This window comes from Lagenorhynchus albirostris, chromosome X (assembly GCF_949774975.1).
Source record: "Lagenorhynchus albirostris chromosome X, mLagAlb1.1, whole genome shotgun sequence".
NCBI classification, from domain to species: domain Eukaryota; kingdom Metazoa; phylum Chordata; class Mammalia; order Artiodactyla; family Delphinidae; genus Lagenorhynchus; species Lagenorhynchus albirostris.
In genome coordinates, this window is record NC_083116.1 from 20,195,698 (window position 1) to 20,218,203 (window position 22,506).

A 22,506-nucleotide genomic window follows, 5' to 3' on the forward strand; every position below is an offset into this window, starting at 1 on the left:
AGGGGAGACTCAGGCACTTGGGTCTCCTACCTTTTGCCAGTGCCACACAGGGATCCCTGCTCTGGAGCTGGAGAGAACCATAAGGATCACAACCACCAAAACAAGCCCAATATGACCTTTTTTTTAGTTGTCATGACAAACACATATTACAGGTAAACATTTGAACCTGAACCTCACTCCTCTCAAATGTACAGCTCACCCAGGATAAGGACGGTGTCATTTTTTTTTGAACTGTGCAATGCGGAACTCAACACCAGTGCCATGAACATCAGACCCAAAAGAGACGTCAATTTTGCACAGGGGTTCTAGAACGCTTGCCTAGCTATTGATCGGTGAGTGCCCACTTACCTGCTCCTCTGCTTCCATGAGAAGCAAAGGAACTGAGGAGTGGGGTTGGGGAAGTACAGCTATGACCGGCCCAAGTGGAAGAATTCCTTCAGCCCCACCCTTAGGCAACCTTTGTCTGGACATCAACATCCTTGCTTCTGTAAGTTGTTTTCTACCTTGATTGACTCAGAAAGCTCCCTGATCGGTTTCCAGTGAGTTAAGCCCATACAAAAGCTTCTTGATTGGATGTTAACAAGCTATTCAGGGTAACATCCCGCCATATTCTTTAGCTCTTCCCTAACTCAAAGGAGATTCAAGGATTGTCAAGGAAAAGCCATCATGGGCCAAACCCCATAGTTTGCAGATGCTTCTTGTCAGCTCTAACTTTAGTTCCCATTCTTCAAATCCATACCCCAACCCTTCTAGAACTAGTTTAAAATATTTTAATAAATATGGGTTAATTTGATCCCCCCCCTCCCCACGGTGTACTCACTCACTCGGAAGACTGTTGACTGAGGAGCCTGCCTGGAAAATGTGCCACCCTAGCCCGGCCCCGGCCGCCACAATGCCCCTTCTCTACAGCTCCCCTGGCTGGTAATGTACCTTTGCCTCTTCTGAGACCGTCGTCATGTGCTTGGTCTTGCACTTTCGTTTTCCTGATGGCTTTTCTGAATTTTCAAGGCAGGCTGGCTCCTCTAGGTTATTTGGGAGGAAACCATTTGGTGAATCCGAAATCCCCTGGGCTTTGTTGGGCAAGAGAAGGTTCCTGTTCCTGAGGCGGTGCTCCGAACTTTGGGAGGAAGTCTTCTGCTTACGGGCCTTTAAATCTAAAGGCAAGAAACAGGAAAGAATGGATGTCAGGGAAATGGAACACAGAAAAGCAACGCCTTCCTCTAAGCTGAATCAGAGGACTTTGGGGATTAGAACCTCAGTACAAAGTTGTGTAACTATTCGCTACCCATATCTGGCACGGTGCTGACTATTCCACTAAACGCTTCTCGAACGGACACTGTGCTTCCGCATCAAAGTCCCTCTTCTACACGCAGGAGACAACTCCCAGCCCTGCTAGCAGCGGGTGGCCCATCTGGCTGTCCCTAAGATGAGGGTAATTTTAAAAGGATTTCCCCATAGCCCAGAGCAAATCAGAACTTTCTTTTCAGCTTTTCCCCACTTTGTCTTTTTTTCCACTCTAATACGAAAACAAATTTAGCAGCTCTGCTGAAGTGAAATGTGAAGTATACTGGGGTGGGGAGTAAATGGTAGAAGGCTTCCTTCGTAGCCTCAGCTCTACCCGCCTGACTGCCCTGTTGGTCTCTCTCCAAGCACACAAAGATCAAAGCCACAGAAACTCCCTGAAACCAGAAGCTGCCATGGGCCAACTTAACTGGTGGGCAATCACAGAAACCTGCTGCCCTCCATGGCTGGAAATCAAGTCACTGGGACACACTGGGCAACATCTCTAATTCTAGCCATAGCTCACTGAACAGAGCACATTCCAGCTTCAAAAAGGCCTGCTGGGAACTCCATTACCAAGAGCCTCATCCCACAGGGTCAGTCCTGAACTCCAGAGGTAGGGGGACAGATTGAGTTTATCCTTATCTCTTAGCATTACTGTTACATGACTTGGCCACTAGCTGTGTGACTGCTGAGGGCAGGTCATAATCTCCCTGAGCCTCAGTTTCCATGTCTGGAAAATGGGGAGCATAAAACCCACATAACCCCTTATAAAGTGTTATAAAGAGTAAGGTATCATTATCGTATTATTTAAGTGTAAGCTCTTTAGGTAGGGCCATGCCCGTGTGTTCTTTATCTCCCCCACAGGCCTGGCCACCATGCCTAGTACACGGCAAAAGATCAGTATGTCTGTGAAGTGAGTGACTTCAGCCTCAGTTTCTCCAGGTTGTGAAACGAAGGGGTTGAGCAAGATCCAAGCGTTCTCAACTCGCCTCCCCTGACCTTTGCACGCGCTCTTATGTGTGAAATTGCCAAGGGCAGATCCGGATGTAGGAACCATCATTACAGCATGAGGAACTGTCTGCAGGTTATGCACAGCTCTTAGAAGGCCAGCTGCCGTACCACCCCTTCCTCCCAACTAGCTCCAACCCACTAGTGGGTCCCCACGTCTGTCTAAGAACTGCTGTGTTGGATGGCTTCTAATGGCACTTCCAGCCAGCACGTTCTCAACCAGGCCTTTTGATGCAACAAGTTTGGGCTGAGGCAAAAGAGGAAGGAACAGAACCGTGCCTTATGAGGACCTCAGGAAACACAGGGAAGCCATATTACAGCATTCAACGCCACAGGAAAAGCAGCAGCCCCTTCCCTGTGTACTCAGGGCAGGGCAGGCTGTGGAGTTTATTCAACTGTGGTGGAGCAGCCTCACAGTAGCACAGAAAGGAACAGAGGGTGAAGGTAGCAGGTGTATTGCTCTTCCTATCCCCTCCGCAAATCAAGAAGAGAGAGACCCAAGCCAAGGACGAAAGGAAAGATCATGAGGCCCAGACAGGAGTAAAGTGACCTGTTTAGTTTGGTCTCTGCCTGACTCTCTGATGTCAACCTGAAAGAGGGTAGCAATAGGAGGGATCAGAGCTTTCGGAGAAAAGAGATGTTTGCCAGGCAATTCCTTCATGAAGAGTCACCATCAGATCTAGAGGAAGGTGACCAGACCACAGGCCAAAGCCAACAAACTCAACTCAAAACCCGTAGACACACATGGAGGGAGAATGATCTACTTTCCAACAGCCGGAGCTGCCTCCACGACAAGCAGGATGCCTTGCTGAGTGGCGTTCCCATACTCCTGGAGGTGGTTGAGGCTACCTGTCCAGAGTGCTGTGGAGATCTCCGCATTGAGTGGAAAACTGGGCCAGGTAATCTCGAAGGTCCTTCTGGTTCCAAAAGCCGATAAGTTCCATAAGAAGCTTCCAAGCTTCTAGGAAACCAGATCTCATTAGAGAAGACTGGGTGGTACAAAAGCTCCTCTTCATCCTAACACAAGTGGCTGAGGCCAACTGCTTGACAACTCACTCCTGACCAATCCATATGGCTGTGGCAGGGAACTGGGAAAATCATCTCCACGCTCTCACACGGTTGATGAAAATTGGCTCGATCACTCTCTTAAGTGCGGGAATAGGTATTGTGTATATCTCTACTTAAACACAGCTGGAAATGAGGCTTAGCCTTCTTTGCATTATAGCAAACCCAGAATCTACTACCCACTCACATGTGGTTATTCAGTTTTCACTAATATGGAGACCGCAGATATTTACCGGCAGCTCAGGATGAATACATTATAGGAGCCAATCAATTGTTGTTTCAGGGGCAGAGGTCAGAGAAAGAGAGTGAGAGACAGAGGTATTCTCATTGAACCCAGAGACGTGCTTTTTGCTCATCTAGAAATCCACTATAGGAATGGGCCCGAAGAGCGCTTAGCCCAACAAACTGATATTAGCCTTGGTGACGGTCTGTGCCTCCATGATTACATATTACAGCGTCTAACGTGGCCAAACAAAGCCTGGTGTTTTCTCCTTGGGCTGCCTGCTTTTCCAACAAAAATGATGCCTGCAGGTCCAACAAAAATGATGTCATCTGAAAGCTTCACTCTGCCTCCTAATGACCTTTGTGGCTTTAACTAAGAAAGCCAAGTTGTGCCCGCTTCTACTTGAAGTTCTTCTGTTGGGTTGAGGAAACCATTGTGCTTCTTTTTAGTTTAGGGGCTGGAGGCATCCCAGGAAAGGCAGCCAATACCCTCTTTCTTCTTGAAGCCAGGATTCTAGGAGAGAAAACCCAACCTCCCAAAAGACCCGACTCCCTCAAGCCAACCAGAGAACTCCCTGGTATTGAGTTGTCCCACACCAAGGACGTCACTGTGGCCTTGCCCACAGGTCCAGACTTTTATAAAAAATTGGAGAGCTCGGGGCTACATGTCCTCAGCTCACCTGTAGGTCAGTCCAATGTCATTCAATCTCAACCCCAAGCCAAGACCTCGGGACTGGAGTTGAGTGACCCCCTCTGGCAGCTGGAGCTCATAGCACCATGTTTCTCTGGGTGCAGAGGCCTTTGGCTGGCGTAGAGGAGGCAGAGGTGGGAACACCCAAGATGCCCGAGGGTCCCCAGAAGCCAGAGTCACTGTGGTTTGGGGACGGGGGGCAGCAGCTCCCTGGGGCAGCAGCCCCCGGCCGGCCTTACCTGCTCTCCCTTTCCGCCGCTGCTCTTCTTCTTGTTCAGTCAGGTACTCCCCAGTCTGGTATTTTCGGCTCTTCTGCCGTCTCCGTTTCTTCCTCTTCACCAGGCCCTCCTCCTCGTCTTCCTCCTCCTCCTCGTTGGTGTCCCACATCTGCCGGGCAGCCTCTGTCCTCCAGGGCATCTCTCGGGCTCGCCACAGGTGCCTGCGGCCCTGGCTCAGCAGGGTCTTGTCCTGGGCATGGTGGCTGCGGTACTGGGTGTCCCGTTGGGTCTTTCTCACCTTTCGACGCTTGGCCGGGGTGGGGGTCACCTCCTCTTCCTCCTCGGTGGGGAAGACTTCCTGGCTTCCCATGTCACTGTCTGCCATGCCAGCAAAGGAGCTACAGATGCTTCCTGTGGACGGGATGTACAGAGGACGGTCAGGTACCTCTTCAAAGGACCAAGAGTACGGTGTCGAAGCAAGTGCCCTGGATTAGGAGTTTGAAGGTCTGGGTTCGAGTTCAGGCTCTGCCAGTTATTGGCTGTATGCTCTCAGAAAGTTCCTTCACTTCTGTCTCCTCGTCTATAAAATGAGAATACTGTTCTCTGCCTTACTGACCTCACAGGACTGTTCTGAGGCTCAAATGAGATAATTCACCCTTAAGCGCTTTACAGAGTCCAATATATTACACAGCTATCAAGTATCCAAACCACACACCCTTCCTCATCCACGCTGCCCTGCCACTTTCATTCATTCCACAAACTCTTACTTAGTGCTTATAAGGTGCCAAGACTTGTCTGAGGGGCAGGAAAGGGCCACAGGGTTTAGTAGAGGGTGGGGGAGGGCAGACTGACATGGCGCTCCCGCCCGTGCTCACTATGTGACCCCCCAATCTTGCTGACAGAGCCACCCTGGGCAAGCAGAGTTGTCACCAAAGAGTCTCAGGAAGAGTGAAGCAAGAAGGAGCCCCTTTCCTGTGACACAGCCTGCGTTAGTCCCGCCCAAATGCTCCTCAGCCACGCCCTCTTCCCGTCATTGACCCCACCTCCTACTGAGCAGCCAAGAGTCCAGGGGTGGAGCTTTCTCTCCAGCTCCACCCCCTGCCCCACTGCAGCTGTTCCTCACCGTTGGGCAGGCACTTCCCCCTCCTCTCCTCACCACCCCAGGATGAGGGGACCTTTCCTACCCTCCTCTGCCACCCGGCCAAGAGGCCATTTTCCTCCCCACGCCTGCCTTCAATTCTGCTAACAACAAACACAGTCCTCAATTGGCCCGGTTTAGTGATCCAGGAGATCTGACATCTTTCTCAGAAGCAGCTCTGAGATACCACCATCTTTCTCCCGAGGCCCAGCTATTAACTCAACAATCCCCAAACCCAAGCGAGGTCAGAAGAAAGAAATGGTTCGAGGGAATTCCCTGGTGGTCCAGTGGTTAGGACTCCGCGCTTTCACCGCCAAGGGCGCAGGTTCAACCCCTGGTTGGGGAACTAAGATTCCACAAGCCTAGCGGTGCAGCCAAAAAACAAAGAAAAGGTTCGAGGCCAACAGGGTGGCAGTGGCTCTTGACCAAAGCTTCAAGTCAGTCAGTCAGACTGCTTAAAGACAGCAAATATCCAGGAAACTTTCCATTATACAGACTAGGCAGGGAACGAAGTGTTCTAGTTAATCTAATATTCTGGTTAACACGAATCACCATAGAGATCACACAGGGATCACCAATTTCCAAAGAATCAAATACACTACAATGTGTTTAACACTGAAATGGGAACGGCTGTAATGTAATCGCTCTTTGATGATTCAGAGGACACTTCAGGATTTTTCGAGGCCTCCAGGCTGTCATTACGAGCCCCAATTACCACCGCGCTCTCCACGTGCTGAGGTGCCCGTTAATAGAATGTCAGATAACTGAGTTTACACTGTGCCCTGCTTCCCCATTCCACCCACGTTGCATGGAAATCTGGGTGAACCGGGGCAACCATTTCTAGCACTAAGTACCAACTTGGAGGCTAGCAGGCAACAGTAGTAGCTAGAAAGGGCTATCCTTTTTTAGACCCTGGGGGTTGACCAATACAAGTTCAGGGGACCAGAGGTGATTCTGCTGGCCCTGACGACTCAGTGACCATTTCCAATTTGGATACCTGGCACACAGGGCAAGAGGACAGAGGCCCAAAGGTTAAATGTTTGTGCCAGAGACTGGCCCCCAAAATCACGAGATGCCAAAGCCTGGAGTAGAATCAGTTTTCCTGAGTGGCACAGGCCTTTCCTCCTTCCACCACTGGCTGCCAACAAGAGATGTCAAATCCCTGTTATGAAATGCTAAGTAAATCATCCTAAAATCGTGGGCAACGACCCAGCTCCTACCCTGGGCTCTCTCGTCTCTGCAAGGAGCTGGGCATCTTGGCACGGTGAATCAAATTCCCAACTCTCCACCTGGGCCAATGGCAAGGTCGCTCGACCAGACTTCTACCTCTCTGCAGAGGAGTGCCAAGGTGGGCCTCAGCCTCAGACTCACTCACCAGACTGACTGCGCGTCCGGGTGCTCAGGACCACGGGGATGAAGTCGCGGAAACTGCTCTTTGCCTTCTTCTCCAAGGAACCTGGAGTGGTGTGTGGTTTGAGAGCAGAAGGCAGAGATATCACAATCAGAGTCTCAGGACGGGAAAGCCTCCCCCACCCTCCCAACCCGAGAGGCTCAAATGGAGAACTCAAGGGAGGGTTTGTGTTCTCCCTGCATTACATTTATTAATTTCCCTTATGCTGCTATCACCTACGTATCTCTTTTAGAGAAGGAGCTTTTCCCGGTGGTTTTTGAAAACTGGGAGTTGGGTCATTTTTGCTGACACCAAAAAAGGCAGTGCACGGCATCGATTCGCCGGCACGCCACAAAGTGGAAGGCCCGGTTGTCTGGACGACTGTGAGGCTGCTGCGCCTCCACAGCGTTATAACTGAGCTGGAGCAGGTCCCAGAGAAGGGTAACCTCCATGAATCGCAGAGGATTGAGCAAGGCAGGAAGATGGGAGCAGGGAACGGCGGACGGCGGAAAACTGCTATATAGGAACAGACTAGAGAGAGGCAGGTCACATCAGACAGGCAAGGCTACGAACACCGGCTACTATGGGCAGGAATACGCGGGCTTCTCTCTGCTGAGGGCGCCAAGGAACTATTAGTGGCAGAGCATACGGGTTACGTACACACCTCCCCAACCCAAACACCCTGTGTGTCCCTAAATAATAAGGGTTTAGGACTCCTCCAACCCTTCTAGCTAGCTAGCTATTAATTTTTAACTTTTATAATGGGAGTTTCCAAATATACCAAAGGTAGACAAAACAGTGTAAATAACCCCCATTTGGTCTTAATCCTCATTAAACCCATTTCTTCCCTGAGCCTAGACCCACTTCAGGGTAATAGGTTGGCTACTCTGCTGTAGGACTGACTCTTGTCTATCTGAAAAGCACCACTTCAGAGTGTGCCTTATTCTAGCAACCAGGGTGAGCAGCATTAAGCCCCCACTCCTGTCTCCCTTCTCCCTCCGCTTAGATTTCAGAGGTGTCAATTATATCTTCCTCCTGGGACTTCCCTGCTGGTGCAGTGGCTAAGACTCCATGCTTCCAATGCAGGGGGCCCGGGTTCAATCCCTGGTCAGGGAACTAGATCCCGCACGCCGCACGAAGATCCCGTGTGCCGCAACTAAGACCCGGCACAGCCAAACAAATAAATAAATAAATATTTTTTTCAAATTATATCTTTCTCCCACAGTGAGGAAGTCTCACTTTCCTGGTCAGTTGCAGAGCCCCTCCCCCCCCCACCCGCCATAGGGATCCCTCTGCAGCCCATCAAGAGGGCCAGGACCCGCGGGGCCTACCTTCCTCGTGGCCATCGGCTCGTTTTCCTGGAGACTGGGACTCCGGCTTTGTTGGCTTCCGGTGCTTGTGCTTTACCCTGACTCCATTGTGCTCTTTTCCTGAATCTGAAGCCCCCCTGGGGCTTTTCTTGGTGGGTTCCTGGGGGTCACTAGGTGGCTTCCGGCACTGTGGAGAGGTGGAGAGAGTCAGGTCTGAGGTCAGTTTCACCTCTTAAGAAAGCTCTCTTAATGTTGAGCCCTGTGCCCTGATACTGACACACGGACACGAGCTTCCCACGTGGAGGCTGGGGGAAGGGGCCGCCCGCTGCCTTCCACAGTGGGCTACAGAGGCTTTTTGGACTGAATCCAGTGCCCTAGCTAATCCCCACAGACATCCATACCCCATCATTTGAAACACGTCCACAGAGTCTGCATTCACAAGCCGAATAAACACCCAAAGTCATTTGAAAAGGTGCAAAGTCAGGCCCCATACTCTCTATATCCGAACAGCAATAGAGAGATGGACAGAAAACAAAAATGCCTCTTCTGCAAGTTGGATGACTACATTGTTCAAATAACTTCACTGTGAATAGTACTGACACCAACAACTGAAACTAATTCTCATATGGGCCAACTCAAGAAAAATTATCTATTTGCACATGTAGATTAATACCAGAAAAAAGATTCAGCTAAGGCAAGAAGAAAAGTCTACCACGGCAGCAATTCCAATCTCCCCGTACTTAGGAAAGACACCGAAAAGGCCCAGGCATTTTCAATAATGACCCTTTACACTCTGAGGCCCTTTCACCTTTTCCAAACACTCTCTCTAATATTCGATTTGTTCTTCCCAACAACCCAGAGAGGAAAACCTAATATCACACCCTTGAACAGACGAGGAAACTGAGCCTCCAAGATAAGAGGTTAAATGATTTGTCCAGGGCAACACAGCCCAAGGCGTCCACTTGCTCAGGGGCCGTCCGGGACCAGGCAAACCTGCAAGTTAGCTGCTCTGTGCCTGCAGTGAGAAAATGGCTGAGCTAGGACTAAGACCCAGGGCTCCTGGCGCCCATCCCGGGCCTCTTCACCTCAGCTCTCACTCCTCTTCTCCCTCACTTGTGTCCTCCACTGGTTTTGGTCATCCCCACTCATACCTACTGCCCAGCGCATGCGGTAGGCACAATGGTTGTGCTTACACATTGCAAGGACACTCTTGAGCCTAGCAGTCACACATCCTCACAAGCTTTGAGATCTCTCCACGCCACCCAACAAGAAATAGGGCAAGGTAGGGATTTCTAGTATTGTAGTATCCAAGGAGTGCAGAGTAAGCAAAACATTTTAACAATGACAGTGGGCCCTAGGAAGAAAGGAAGAGTTGTTTTCCCCCTAAGCAGACCCGCACGCCACATTCTAAAAGGTTATCACGGTCCAGCTCCAGCTAAGGGGATGGCAGATGTCTTACTGACGCAACATTTTTCCGGCGTGGGGGCGGGGGGAATATGTCTCCATAGAGCCACCATTCCCCATCAAATTCCAGGGACTCCTGCTATCCCATGAACTCCTGCTTCTTATTCAGCAGAGGGCTGAGCTGAAAATTCAGTTTCTCCCTTTACTTGCTGCCAGCTCCTATAAACCAAAGTGTTAGGAGAAAGAAAGAAATGGGAAGGAAAGAGGAAGATGGGCAACTGCTGCTTAAAGTGTGACCTTCAGGTATGGCCACAGAACAACTACCTCAAGTCAGGCGGAATAAAGTTCAGTGCATGTCAATTTGAACATGTCGCATTTATTTCTGAATATCATTTTTAGCTGGCTCTTTCAAGTACAGATCATTAACTTTTACTTCCTAAGAGAGACAAAAACAAGTAAAACAGAACATCTAGAAGGGATCTGTGTCTGTATGTTCTGCAAGGGCAACACTCAGAGTAAAAATATATCGCACACTCCAACTTAGGCAAAAAGTTGCGGTGATGAAGAGACCATGTAAGATGAATGTTCTGGTTAACAGAGTTTTGAAGGGTTTTCCAAAGAACTTTCCAAAAGATGAGAAGACAACCAGCACCAGATGAAGCAGAACTTTCTTTGCTGATGACTCAGAAGGTCCTTCAGGATTCCGCACGGCCTTGGGGCAGGTGGTGTAGGAGACAGGAGACTGATTCTTTTTTTAAATTTTTTTTATTTAATTTTTTTATTGCAGTAACATTGGTTTATAACATTATATAAGTTTCATGTACATAACATTATACTCCTACTGCTGTATACACTACGGAGAGTATTCTGATTCTTGGCCATACCCTGAAAGGGGCCATACCCTGGAGACTGGGCTTCCGGCACTGTGGAGAGGTGACCCCTGATTTTAGTTTTGCTTATCAATGGTTTCTTTCTCAGGAAAATGGAACATAAGAAAAGAAAGATCTAAGTTATTTGCTTTCTGGAAAAATGGACATTTACTAAATCATTACAGGCGGCTGCCAAGGGCTGCTTCAAGGCTCCTGACACTGTGACTTTATTCTCTGCCCTCTGCATCTGTCAGTGGGCCCAGTGAACTGTTCATCTAATATAGGAAGGGGCAGTGCCTGCCTGTCAGCGAGTCGCCTGCAAGACATAAGCTCCATGAGGGTCTATCCTATTTGTAATACTAATGATATCAACAGCAGCCACTAACACTTCCCGAGCATTTACTATGTGCCAGGCACTGTTCTAAGCATTTACACATATCACTTCATTTTATCTTTTTTTAACAATAGCTTTGTTGACATATAACTTACTGAGATATATCATACACTTATTTACGTTTATTATTCAATTGTTTTTAATACAATCACAGAAATGTGTAAGGATCATCACTATCTAGTTCTAGAACTTTTTCATCACCCCAAATAGAAACCCTGTACCCATTAAGCCGTCACTCTCCAATTCCTCATCCCCGCCAGCCTTAGGCAACTACTAATCTACTTTCTGTCTCTGTCAATTTGCCCATTCTGGACATTTCACATCATCATTTCATTTAGTCTTTACACAGCCCTATGAGTAGGTACTATCACTGTCTCATTGTATAGATGAGGAAACTGAGGGCGAGACAGATGAAGTAACTTGACTGATATCACATAGCTAGGAAGAAGTAGAACCAGGATTCAAACTCAGGCACTGTGCCTGGCTCCAGAAAGCATACTCCTCACCAAAATGCTGTACTGTCCTCCTGAAGATGTATTCCCACTGCCTGGGAAGGACTGGCACATAGTAGCCGCTCAACAAACACTTGCTAAATGGTCAGTGAAACAGCTATACATAAGCAGAGTGGAAGATAGTGTGGCATAGCTCAAGATGAACATGAACTTTATTTTTCTCTTTTTCTTTTAATTTTTTTAAATTGGGGTATAGTTGTTTTAGAACGTGAACTTCAGAGCCAATAAGACTGGAGCTTGAGTTCCACTTCTGTCATTTAGTAGCGGTGTAACTTTGGGTAACTTACTCATTTTCTTATCTGTGAATTGGGTCATAGGGTTATTTGAAGGATTAAGTTAGATAACATACGTAGAAAGCACTTGGTATGTAGTAGGAATTCAACAAACAGTAACAACTATAACGACATGAACTATTATTATTACCACCAAGAGCAGATTGCAGTCACCTGAGCAAACGCTAGACATACGCTGTACTGTTTAATGACCTATGTTCCTACTTGGCATGTCTCTGCCGTACTGAGGTGGTCATGGGGTCACTGAGAAAAACCCACCCAAACTCTACTCCCAGGGTTCTTAACCTGGAGTCCATGGGTGGGCTTTGGGGAGTGGGTTGGGTCCGTGAGCCCCTTGAAATTATGGGCAAAGTTCTGAGGTCATGTTTCAGGGGACAGGGTTCACAGCTCTCATCAGCTTCCCAAAGTGCTCTATGGTCCAAAAAAGACTAAGAGCTTCTGCCACAAACAAATTCATAGTGCTCTGGCTAGAAATCTATTCAACATCCAATCTGAAGGCTGTTAACATAACCTCAAATTGCTCCATATTTTGAATAAGCCCTACCTATCCTCAACTGCTTCAAGAATCTCCTTGATCACTAGTGTCCTTCAGATCCTCTTTGGAGGAACACTGGATTCAGGCCAAGTCCTCTTAGCCCACCTTTTTGCCTAGAACCCTGCCATCATCCTTAGCCTATTAAGAACCCAGACCTAGATGCCCATCTGCCTTGGACATCAAATTCCCAATGGGCTGAAACCCACAGCTGCCACCCCAAGCATTAGGGGGAAAGGAAACTGGTGGATAAGCCCAGAAGCTGAATTGGCTCGAGCCCCACAAAACTCCAAGCAAATCCTAAGCAGGCTTACCCCGGTGGTGCAGAGAACAACCTTGTCAAAGGCCCCTTGCCTCCCTGGACCCTAAGCTCTCAAGGCCAGCAGTCATCTTAGAAGAGGAAAAGGAAGAATGGCCATGCAAGGAAGGGCCTGTTATTAATTGATTTCCCTCCCCATATCGTATGGTATTCTTCCACTTTCCAACCTCATCTGGGACAATGGCTTTCCTAGTCTCAGGGACCGAATCATTTCCCACATCTACAAAATAGAAGCCCACCCCTCCCCACGCTAAAACACCATATATGGAGAATGTTACTTGGTAAGGGTCATGATTCACTTTACACAAGCCTTCCAATCAGTTCAGTTCACAGAGCTACTCAAGAACACTGCACGAGGGCTTCCCTGATGGCACAGTGGTTAAGAATCCGCCTGCCAGTGCAGGGGACACGGGTTCGATCCCTGGCCCGGGAAGATCCCACATGCCGCGGAGCAACTAAGCCCGTGTGCCACAACTACTGAGCCTGCGCTCTAGAGCTCGCAAGCCACAACTACTGAGCCCACGTGCCACAACTACTGAAGCCCGCGCACCTAGAGCCCATGCTCCGCAACAAGAGAAGCCAACGCAATGAGAAGCCTGCGCACCGCAACGAAGAGTAGCCCTCGCTCACCGCAACTAGAGAAAGCCCATGCGCAGCAACAAAGACCCAACGGAGCCATAAATAAATAGATAGATAGATAGATTAAAATTAAAGAACGCTGCACGAGGTTGACGTCTGCAGGACAAAGCAGACCGCTGGGGTCTCGGCCCGGCCCTCAACCTCAGCCCAGCACTCACCTTGGGTCCAAGGGAACTGCGGACCACAACCTTGGCTTGCGGCTGCTGCTCCTCTCCATCCTTCTCTTTGCCACACTTCATTTTCTTGGGTGGCAGAGGTTCGGTCACCCCATCGGTCACCACCGAGTCTGGCTGCCACTTGTTCTTGCAAGGAAAGACACCTACACTTTCCTGTTTCACTCGAGCCTGCCCAGCCTTACTCCGCACTTCAGCTTGGCCCCTCTGGGTAGCTGCTGGGAGGCCATCGGCCCGGAAGCAGGTGGCTAAATTGAAGACCACATCACCATCCACCTTCTCCATTTTCACCCGCCCCAGGTCCACCTGGCTTCCGAGCTGTGCAAGGTCTGTGCTGGAGGCCCTCTTGCCGCTTGGGACCACGTCCAAGATGATTTCCTTGGGGCGGCTGTCATGAGGTAGCAAAGGCAGCTCGGGCATCTTGTGCAAGTTCTGGGGGGTGGCCAGGACCAGCTCATGGGACATATAGGTGGCCAGCACTTGGTTCTTAGGCTTCGTGTCTCCTGCCAGCTTCAGGCCGCAAGCCCCCTGGGGGCCTTCCAGCTTAGGAGTGCTGTCGGGGCAGAGGTGGCTCTCTGATTCCTCAGGCCCCTGATTCACTCTCAGGTCCCCACTGCTAGGCTGCACAGACAGTGCCAGGGTCCCTGTCTGAGGGCTGAGCGTCAGGAGGACAGGGTTCACTTGTTCCTCGTAAGGCTTGGCAGCAATCCGGCAAGTTTTGTTCTTGGTGCCCGTGTCCTGCTCTGGAGCAAAGGGGCCCCCGGGCCGTGGCTGCCCCTCGGGAAGTCCATGCACAGCCTCACTAGGGCCAAGGGATGGCACACCAGAAAACTCAGAAACGACGCTGGTGGGCCTGATGGGCACCCCCTGGCTGGGGGTCAGCTGCCCGGCACTGGAAATGCCGATAGAAAGCAGAGACGCCTGGTGGTATGGTGACCAGCCAACAGGCAGGACCTGGGTGCTGGTGGGTTTCCCGTTGACTGAACACCGTGGGTAAATATTTGCTGGCCCTGTGGGCTTCCAGAGGGAGAGCTCCTTGGTTTGGCAGCCCGGCAGCCCAGGGGCGATGCGGGCTGGGGTGTAACGCTTCACTGTGCTTGGCTGTCCCTCAGTCCCAGCCTGGCTGCCCTTCTTGCCACAGGGGGCACCAGTGCTCTTGGGCTCTCCTTGATCGATGATGGAGATGGGCTCCTGCTTGGGGAGATGACGGGGGTCTCGGTTGAGGCCCAGGTTGGGGTCTTTGTTCAGCAGGAGGGATGCAGGCACTGGGTTGGCCACTCCCACGTAGGTGCCGGGAATGGTGCTGATCAGCGCAGTGGAGTTCTTCACCCAGGTGCTTGGGTCCCCGTTCCTCACGATCTCAGGAAAGATGACGAAGGGCGAGGAAGTGGAGCCCAGGCATGAGGTGACATTGCTGCCGGCAGCCTGGGTCGTGCGCTGGGACCTAGACAGGACCGTGGAGAGGAGGGCCTTGCTGCTGGTGTGCACGGGGGTCAACACGGGCATGGGAGGCGTCTTGCGCTGGTTCGGCAACGGGAGCTTCTGCCGGTTGGACTTGGAGGAGAGGTCCAGGGGCATCTCGCTGCACTCAGGCGGAGAGGCCATCTCTCGCTCCAGCTGTGGAGGTGACTTGAGGGGAGAGAAAGTGACGGAAGTCCCTTCTGTTTGTTGCTCGTTGCCACCTGGCATCTTGGCAGGATGCGGTGGGGCTGAGCTCACGCTGGGGGCTGGCAGCAGAGGCTGTGGTGGTGGAAGCACCTTGGCAGAAGCAGTGGAGAGGGAAGTATCTGCCAAAGGCCCGGGGACCCCATCGGGTGCAGGCTGGGTGCTGGTGCTGCTGGATGGGGAAGCACAGGGGAGCCTGTTCACCTCCAGAGAGACCAGCTTGGACTCCGAAGTCAGAGGCCGGGCCACAGAAAATGCATATGGGTAAGACCGCAGCTCTGGGGAGGCCAGCACCCCAGGGAGACACCTGTCCTGCAGGTAGGATGGCAGGACAGGGAGTGTAAGGGTGGAGGAGACTCCCAGGGTGGTTGGCAGTGTGGCCACGCTGAGTGGCTGCCCACAACTTGGAGGCGGGATATAGACCAGCGGCTGGCTCGGGGTCAGCACTGTCCCTGGCTGAAAGGACAGGGGTACTTTTTGCATAGCTGGTGCCTGAGCTGCAGGAAAACACACTCGACTCAAACTAAAGGACGCCGGGATGGGTGCAGAGGTGGGAATGGCAGTGGGCGTGGCAGCCGGCATGGGCGTGGGGGCTGGAGTGAAAATTGGGGCTGGGGTGGGTGCAGGCACCGGCGTGGGAGCAAAGGCAGGGATGAGGGTGGGGGTAGAAGGCGGGCCAGAGGACGGGGTCGGGGTGGGCATCGGCACCGATGGAGGGGCGGGAGCTGCCGGAGGCGTGGACGACGGCATCGGAGCCAGAACTGGAGTGGGGACAGGTGCGAGGACCAGGGTCGGAGCCGAAGGGGGCACAGGAGCCTGGATCAGAGCCAAGGGAGGAGCTGAAACTGGGACTGAGATGGGGGTAGGGGCTGGAGCCGACAGGGGGACGGGGCCCGACGGGGGAGCAGAAGCTGGCACGGGCACCAAGACTGAGGCCGAAACCGAAAGAGGGTTCGAATCGGAGATGAGTGTGGGCACTGACGGTGGCGCCGGAGCCAGAGCCGGGACTGGTGCTAAGGGAGGGGAAGGGGCCGGAACCGAAGTGGCAACCTGGACGGGAACGAGCCCAGAATGGGGCACCGGGGCGGGGACAGAGAGGGGGACCTGGAATGGATCTGGAACAGATGGGGGGACAGAGGCTGAACTGGGAGCCGGGGGGCAGATGGGGGCTGGCAGCGGACTGAAGTTAGTGGTAACCAGAGGCAGGGTGCCCTCCACGGGGACGCCAGTTCCTAGAGTTGCCAAAATGAAAGTATTCTTCTCCCCGACACCCTGCCGAGAGTCCAAAGCCTTCGCCCCAGCTGGCGAGCAGTCCACCTGTTTGCTCATTTGGGTGCTGAGGGGAGTCCAGGAGCAGTCTGCCGTGCCGTTGCTGGCCTCTGGGCCGTCAGAAGTGGGAAGCTTGAGCCCGTCTCCCGGGCTGCTCAGTGGCACCAAGGGGCCCCCTGCCTCTGCCACATTCCCAGCATAGTCCATTTTCGGCTGGGCGTCGTCAGGCCTGTCTTCTGACTTGTGCCCAAGTTTTTCTGTTGCACTGCCATCTGGGTCTGCCCCCCGGGCATTACTGCCACTTCCAACTGCCGTGAGCTCCACCTGCAACGACAGAGCAGCGTGCCCATCTTAGCGAGCTCTCTGTAGATCGTGCAAGTGTCCCGAGGCCCGGGAGAGGTGACTGCTGGTCCTCTTTGCAACTCGACCAACCAGGCAGAAGCAAAGAGAAGCTGGCCAATTTCTGTCTCACATACAGCAACTCCTGGGAAACACCCTGTCCTTTCCTGGCCCCCTTCTTGGGATGGCAGGCTGGGCACGTTGCCTGAGCAGTTCAGCTCCACCCGTTGGCAGGTGGCATGTGGTTCTGCATGGCCCCTTACCTTGGAAAAACTGCTGACACAAAACTCCTGAGATCCAAAGTGCTGGCAGTCACCTGTCGTGGACTCCTCATCAGAAAGAGGTGCTCTTCTAGCATGGGAGACACAACCAGAAAAGGGACATGAGACCTAGTCTTCAGGCCACCACCACCTTCCCCAGAACGCCCCCTGCCTGCCTGGGTTCCCACAAAATCCTCCTGTCTCGCTTCCCTTGGTGGCTTGGGGAAAATCACAAGGAACTAGGGGTGGGGGAGGTCCAGGCTGAAAACCGGAGCCTCTGTGCCCAGCTTTTCAAGTTCCTGCAAAGGAGCCTGATCTGACTAGACTCCCCTCTTTGGGCTGTGTGTCCTAGGGCTCTCACCAGGAGTGTGGAGGACCCCAGCACCTTTGCCTTGTCCCTAGAGCTTATCCATCAAGGTGACCGCCCAGGAGGTACTGAGCATTGCCAGAAGGGGAGAGGTCATTCACAGAAGATCCCAAAAGGCATGCAAACTGCTTTTCTTGTAAATATGATCTTATTTTAAGTCTACAAGAAAAGCTGGCTGCAGGTACCATAAGGGTAACCCTTTCCTAAAACAAATAACCACCCCCATTGTGTTTCATGTTCCAAATCCAAATCATCACCTAGTCACCCGACGAGCTTGCCTAGAGCAGGTACACGTTTACTAGCGCACATAATGATACTCATCTGAGGCAGGTCACTGAGCATCAAGGGGCATTTCAAGGGCACAACTTCTTTCCCTCTAGGGTATCTCTTCCTCTTCTCTAGGGCACCAGAGAGCTCAAGCCAGCACCCTCCTCCCTACCTTTCTGCTCTTGCTTGCATCCTATCCCCTGCCAGCTCCCCCACTCCCTGCTTGGCCTCCCAGCACCACTGCATTTTCTCCCATCGCAAAGGGAAGGAAGCCTTCAAGGCTACAGACCCCGAATTCAAGTTGGTATATTGCAGAGGGAAATGCTCAAGGCCAGAGAGCTGGTTCCCAAAGGAGGAAAACTCAACTGTACCCTCACCTCCTCAAAATGTCTTCTCTAAAATTTGGGCAAGAATCTTAGAAAATGGTATATCCTGACCAAAAAAAAAAAAAAAAGGTCAGACTGGGAGGGTGAAGTTGAAGAGAAGACAAACACCCCCTGGAAGTTTGGTATTTTGAGTTATAGCAAGAACGTGCCACTGCTGCCCTAGGGAAGACACCAGTGGGGCAGGAGCCATGGTGTGAGTGGCCAAGTGGAAAGCTGAGGTGCAAGAATAAAGCTCCAGAAGAAACCCTGAGATGTGGTTCCTAGGGTGCAAAGCACAGGAATGCTCTGTGCACCTCTGGGGAGCTAGACTGCCTTGGGGTTTGCCCCCCTTCTTCAGAGCCTCGCCCTGAGCTCTGCAACAGCCAGGGAAGAAGCCAGCAGCTGCCTCACCAGCCATCCTAACCAAAGGGCAGTCAGGGCGCCCACAACCAACCCCCACAAGAACTAACTCCTTCCCTCCCACTGGAACAGGGCACTGTTGATGGACCCCAAAATTGCACCTGGGGCAAGAGAAGCAAAAAAGGCAAGGGGATCACCGCGGGCCTCTCCCCATCTTTTCAGGGCTCCAGAAGGGACTAACCGGGGGGGGGAAAGGCTTGTTCCCTTTAAAAGGCATCTAGGCTGGCAGAAGTGGGAGGGTTCCACTGCTGGCAGTGACTGCTGGTGACAAACAGAAATGATCATAAGAAGAGAGCAGGGCTGGAGATGCAGTCAGGGGTCCCGAGGAAGGGGAGCCTGAGGGAAAGGGCAAACACACTTCGACATCAACCCCTGAGAGCCCAGAAAAGCAAGACCAATAACCAGCCTTAGGCCAGGCCAGGGATGGTTTTGCGGGGAGGATGGTGACGAGGCAAAAGGAGCGGCAGGGAACCACCCCCTTCACCAGCCCCACATGAGGGATCGCAGAGGGGAGACACTATTTCCATTTCCCCCGTCCTGACCATACAAAGGGGAGTTCAGCTGCATATTCGGCCCTCCTTGCTCGGCTCCCACCCTGCATAAAGTCACCTTGAAAGTAGACACCCTGCCTTCGAAGGCAGCCACCAGAGAACGGCAGAGCCACCGGCCCAGAGACTCTGGAGGTGGCAGCGACAACAGCAGTCCTGGCTACTCCAGCCATACCCACACCTGAGTGCCAGCCCCCAAGGCTCTGGGAAAATGCCCTGTGGCCACGTTTCAAACCCTCTGAGGAGAGAGGTGTGTAAAGCCAAGCAAACGTTAAATTGCTCCATTGAGAGAAGAGCCTGGGACAGAGACAGCTTGCAGGGCAGGGGTGCCTGGGGAGAGGAGGGTCAACCGGGCAAGATTAGGAGGGCGTGGGTGGCGGGGAAAAGGGAGCAGGGGTCAAAGCAGTCTTCAGTCAGGTCTGAAAATCAATCCCACCTTTTCTTCCCAACAGAGATGACCCTGGGCCGTTATGCTCAAGGCTTTGTTGAACTTAAACCAGAAACAGCCATAACCTTTCAGGGCTGTTTTCCTAATTATTAAGGGCTAGCACCACTGTCAAACCAGACCTTTTTCATTTCCTGTTGGGTCCTAACTACATGGCACACATCTCGCTTAGATCGCAGTCCCTGCAGACTTCCCATAGCACCCCAAGACTGCCTTCATTCCAGCCAAGGTCTCCCCCAAACACACCGTGTGAGAAATACCAGCCCTCACCTGAAACACCTACTCATCCCCCAAGCCCCGGCGCAAAGGCCACTGCCTCTGGGAAGCCCTCCTGTATTCCCCCAGGAAGTTTTTCATTCTGGCCTCTAGACTCCCACGGGACCTGTACACGCCACTCAACAGCACTTACCACCAATATCCCATGACTACTGGTTTGCTCTGATTGAGTTTAATAAATGTTTGGTGAATGAAGGCATGAATGGGTACAAGAAAGGAAGCAGCAAGCAAGCAGAGGGATTTAGCTGGAGGCTTGTCTAGAGTCGGCCACCTGAGGCCAGCATAAAGCCCCTGTCCCCAGTTTCTACAGCCCTCAGCTACATCTGATGGTGCTAGGCAGGCTTCTCAAACATAACTTTAAGAGTTAACCCCCAGATGCAGCTTTACACCCAAAATGTCGAAGTTCTACAGGTGGTCAAGGGCTAAGGAAGATGGTTTTTAAATAAGGTGAGATCACATTTTAGAAATCAGCTATAGCATGGCCTGGGCTGTAGCGGGAAGGTGACAGCAACGGGTAGATGAGATCAGGAGTGACAACACTTAAAAAAGGTCATCTTAACCACTTGGCATATTTGGTAATCTAACGTCCCAAGAAAGGTCCATAAGGAGGGAAAATCAGGTTCGGGCCCACTTCCTGGTCCTTTTTCAGAGGGGATTTAGAATAGACAGTAAACTAAGGTAACTTGTTCATTGATTTTTTGAAGGCTCTAGTCCAGATCTCTACATCAAAGTCTCAACTACTTATAACTAGCTGTCAATGAATACTCCCGCAAATCAATACCAGCACTCTGCCTTCCCCAGATCATCTATTAGTTATTATCTAAGGACATACGTCATATGCAAAGGAAAATATCTTTCTCGTGCAGATCTGAGAATTTTGTCTTATTTTCCTTGATCTTGATTTTTATATTCTAAAATTAAATTCCTTTTAAGTCCATCTCTAACTTGTTCCTCAGTATAGACAGCGTTAAACCATCAGGAGCTAATGGCTTTAAAAAAATAATAAAAAGGTCTATTCTCCTAACCTGAACCTCACACAAGTACATACTTCTCCAGTTAAGAACAGAAGAAAGTAGATACACACAAAGATGCCCATTCCTTTTCCCTTCAATATTACCAACACTCTCCCACATGCACACACACCCATGCACACACTTCCAAGATTTCCCCAAGGAAATGTCAGATCTTGAGTCCCAGGAAAAGCCATATCGTTCTGTATTCTAGGTGACTGACTTGATGTATTTGGATTTCAACAGTCGATATATTGAAACCAGCAAGCATGGGGGAGTCATACCTTCTCTAAAAATGGGAGAGGCAATGTAACCATCACACACAGCTCTTTGGCCAAGGGTTATGAAAATCAAATGTAGAATCTGAAGGCCATTTTGAGTGCTCTTCACATGGGGCATGATCAGGAAATGGAACAGCCTGGTCAACCCAGTATTTTGGTGAACAGAAAACTGAAAACACACGCAGATCAGGCAAGCATCACCAACTCTCAATTTCATACGAAAACTACGTTAAGCAGTTTGATCCTCCTTTGATACTTCATAAGGATCTCACTGCGAATCATCATTAGCCTCGTGAGGCAGGAAAGTGCTGATCACCAGAATACCCACTAACAGTTTCCAGTATAAAGCTGAATGACAAAATCGCCTTTCTTCCAGGCTTAGATCAAGGACCAAAAATATCTTACACGTATCCTTGAGCACAGAACATGGATGCAGCAAATAAAACTTGCAATTGCCCAAGCTTCCCTTTAATCCACAATCTGACAGTTCTTAATGAGCAGACAAATACTAGTCGGCAAAAGGTCATCTGTTGGCCTCCTCACTTTCATCTGAACAGGGATGGCATGGCAGAGCAGGCCACTCACACAGCCCCAGCCCCAGCCCATCTCAGGAAAATTAGAAACAACCAGCAGCCTCCTCCCCAGGGTCCCCCCTCAGGCGCTGCTGCAGCTACCTCGCTAGGGAGCAGGCACCGCTCACTGGAAGCCGGCAACAGCCACCTTCCCAGCCTTCTCACCTCTCCTCGTTGATGCCACACATGCGAATCCGGTCAGAACTGGTCCAGTTGTGCACGCCGCTGTAGAGCGGTGCTGTAGAGATCATGACAGCCACTCACCACCAGCTAGGACCTGCTGTGGCCACTCCCCCTGGGGAAAAAGAACTCCCAAAAATCAAAACTTGTAACACGGACAGCTGCTTTAACCACCTTTTATGCGGAAACATTTAAATAAATAAAGGTAATTAGAGCACCAAAATGTTAAAGCAGTCTCTCACAAGCCAGCCTGCTATGGAAAATTAAGGTCCAAATGGGGATGAGGGGGCACCAGCTTTCCAGGAATCCATAGGTTTCAGGATGGAGACGAGGATGCTGTTAATCACCTAGAGTGATTAAATTATCTGAAAGACAGATATGCATGAGTGTTCGAGGAAATTCAATCTATTTCAGACAAGTGAGATGCCAGTATATTGTTCTACACACTTTTAGCCTAACCAACTACAATTAGGGGGTCATTCCCATATATGAACAGGGCATCGAAAGACTACTGGGGAATCTTTTTCTCGTCAACTCTCCAATCCATGAGTACTGAAGTATTTGAGTGACATAACCAATTTAAACTCTCCAGAGGAAGCACATGCTTTCTTTATAAGCCCTTCAAAAATACTCATTCTAATTTCAAGTTAGGAGTTATATAGATATAATGCATATACCTAACCTGGTTTAAAGTGCCCTTCAGATCAGATGCCATACTCCTTGTGCTCTGACCACAAACAAACAGAAAACAATGCTCCATCAAGAACCGCACATGTCTGCC

The 22,506-nt window shown here is 50.9% G+C and overlaps 1 protein-coding gene across 2 annotated transcripts in view; it reads right to left on the reverse strand.

The window, feature by feature from the left end:
* Positions 1 to 22,506, reverse strand: part of BCORL1 (BCL6 corepressor like 1) — a 59,240-nt gene that overhangs the window by 18,488 nt on the left and 18,246 nt on the right. For both annotated transcript variants that reach the window (XM_060138357.1, XM_060138358.1), the window contains 7 exons: positions 21,711 to 21,840; positions 16,998 to 17,085; positions 13,447 to 16,719; positions 8,348 to 8,513; positions 7,002 to 7,082; positions 4,510 to 4,899; positions 931 to 1,154 (listed from right to left, as the gene is read on the reverse strand). In XM_060138357.1, the coding sequence (XP_059994340.1) occupies positions 931 to 1,154; positions 4,510 to 4,899; positions 7,002 to 7,082; positions 8,348 to 8,513; positions 13,447 to 16,719; positions 16,998 to 17,085; positions 21,711 to 21,796 (4,308 nt within the window). In that variant the 5' untranslated portion in view covers positions 21,797 to 21,840. The remainder of the gene's footprint in view (positions 1 to 930; positions 1,155 to 4,509; positions 4,900 to 7,001; positions 7,083 to 8,347; positions 8,514 to 13,446; positions 16,720 to 16,997; positions 17,086 to 21,710; positions 21,841 to 22,506) is intronic.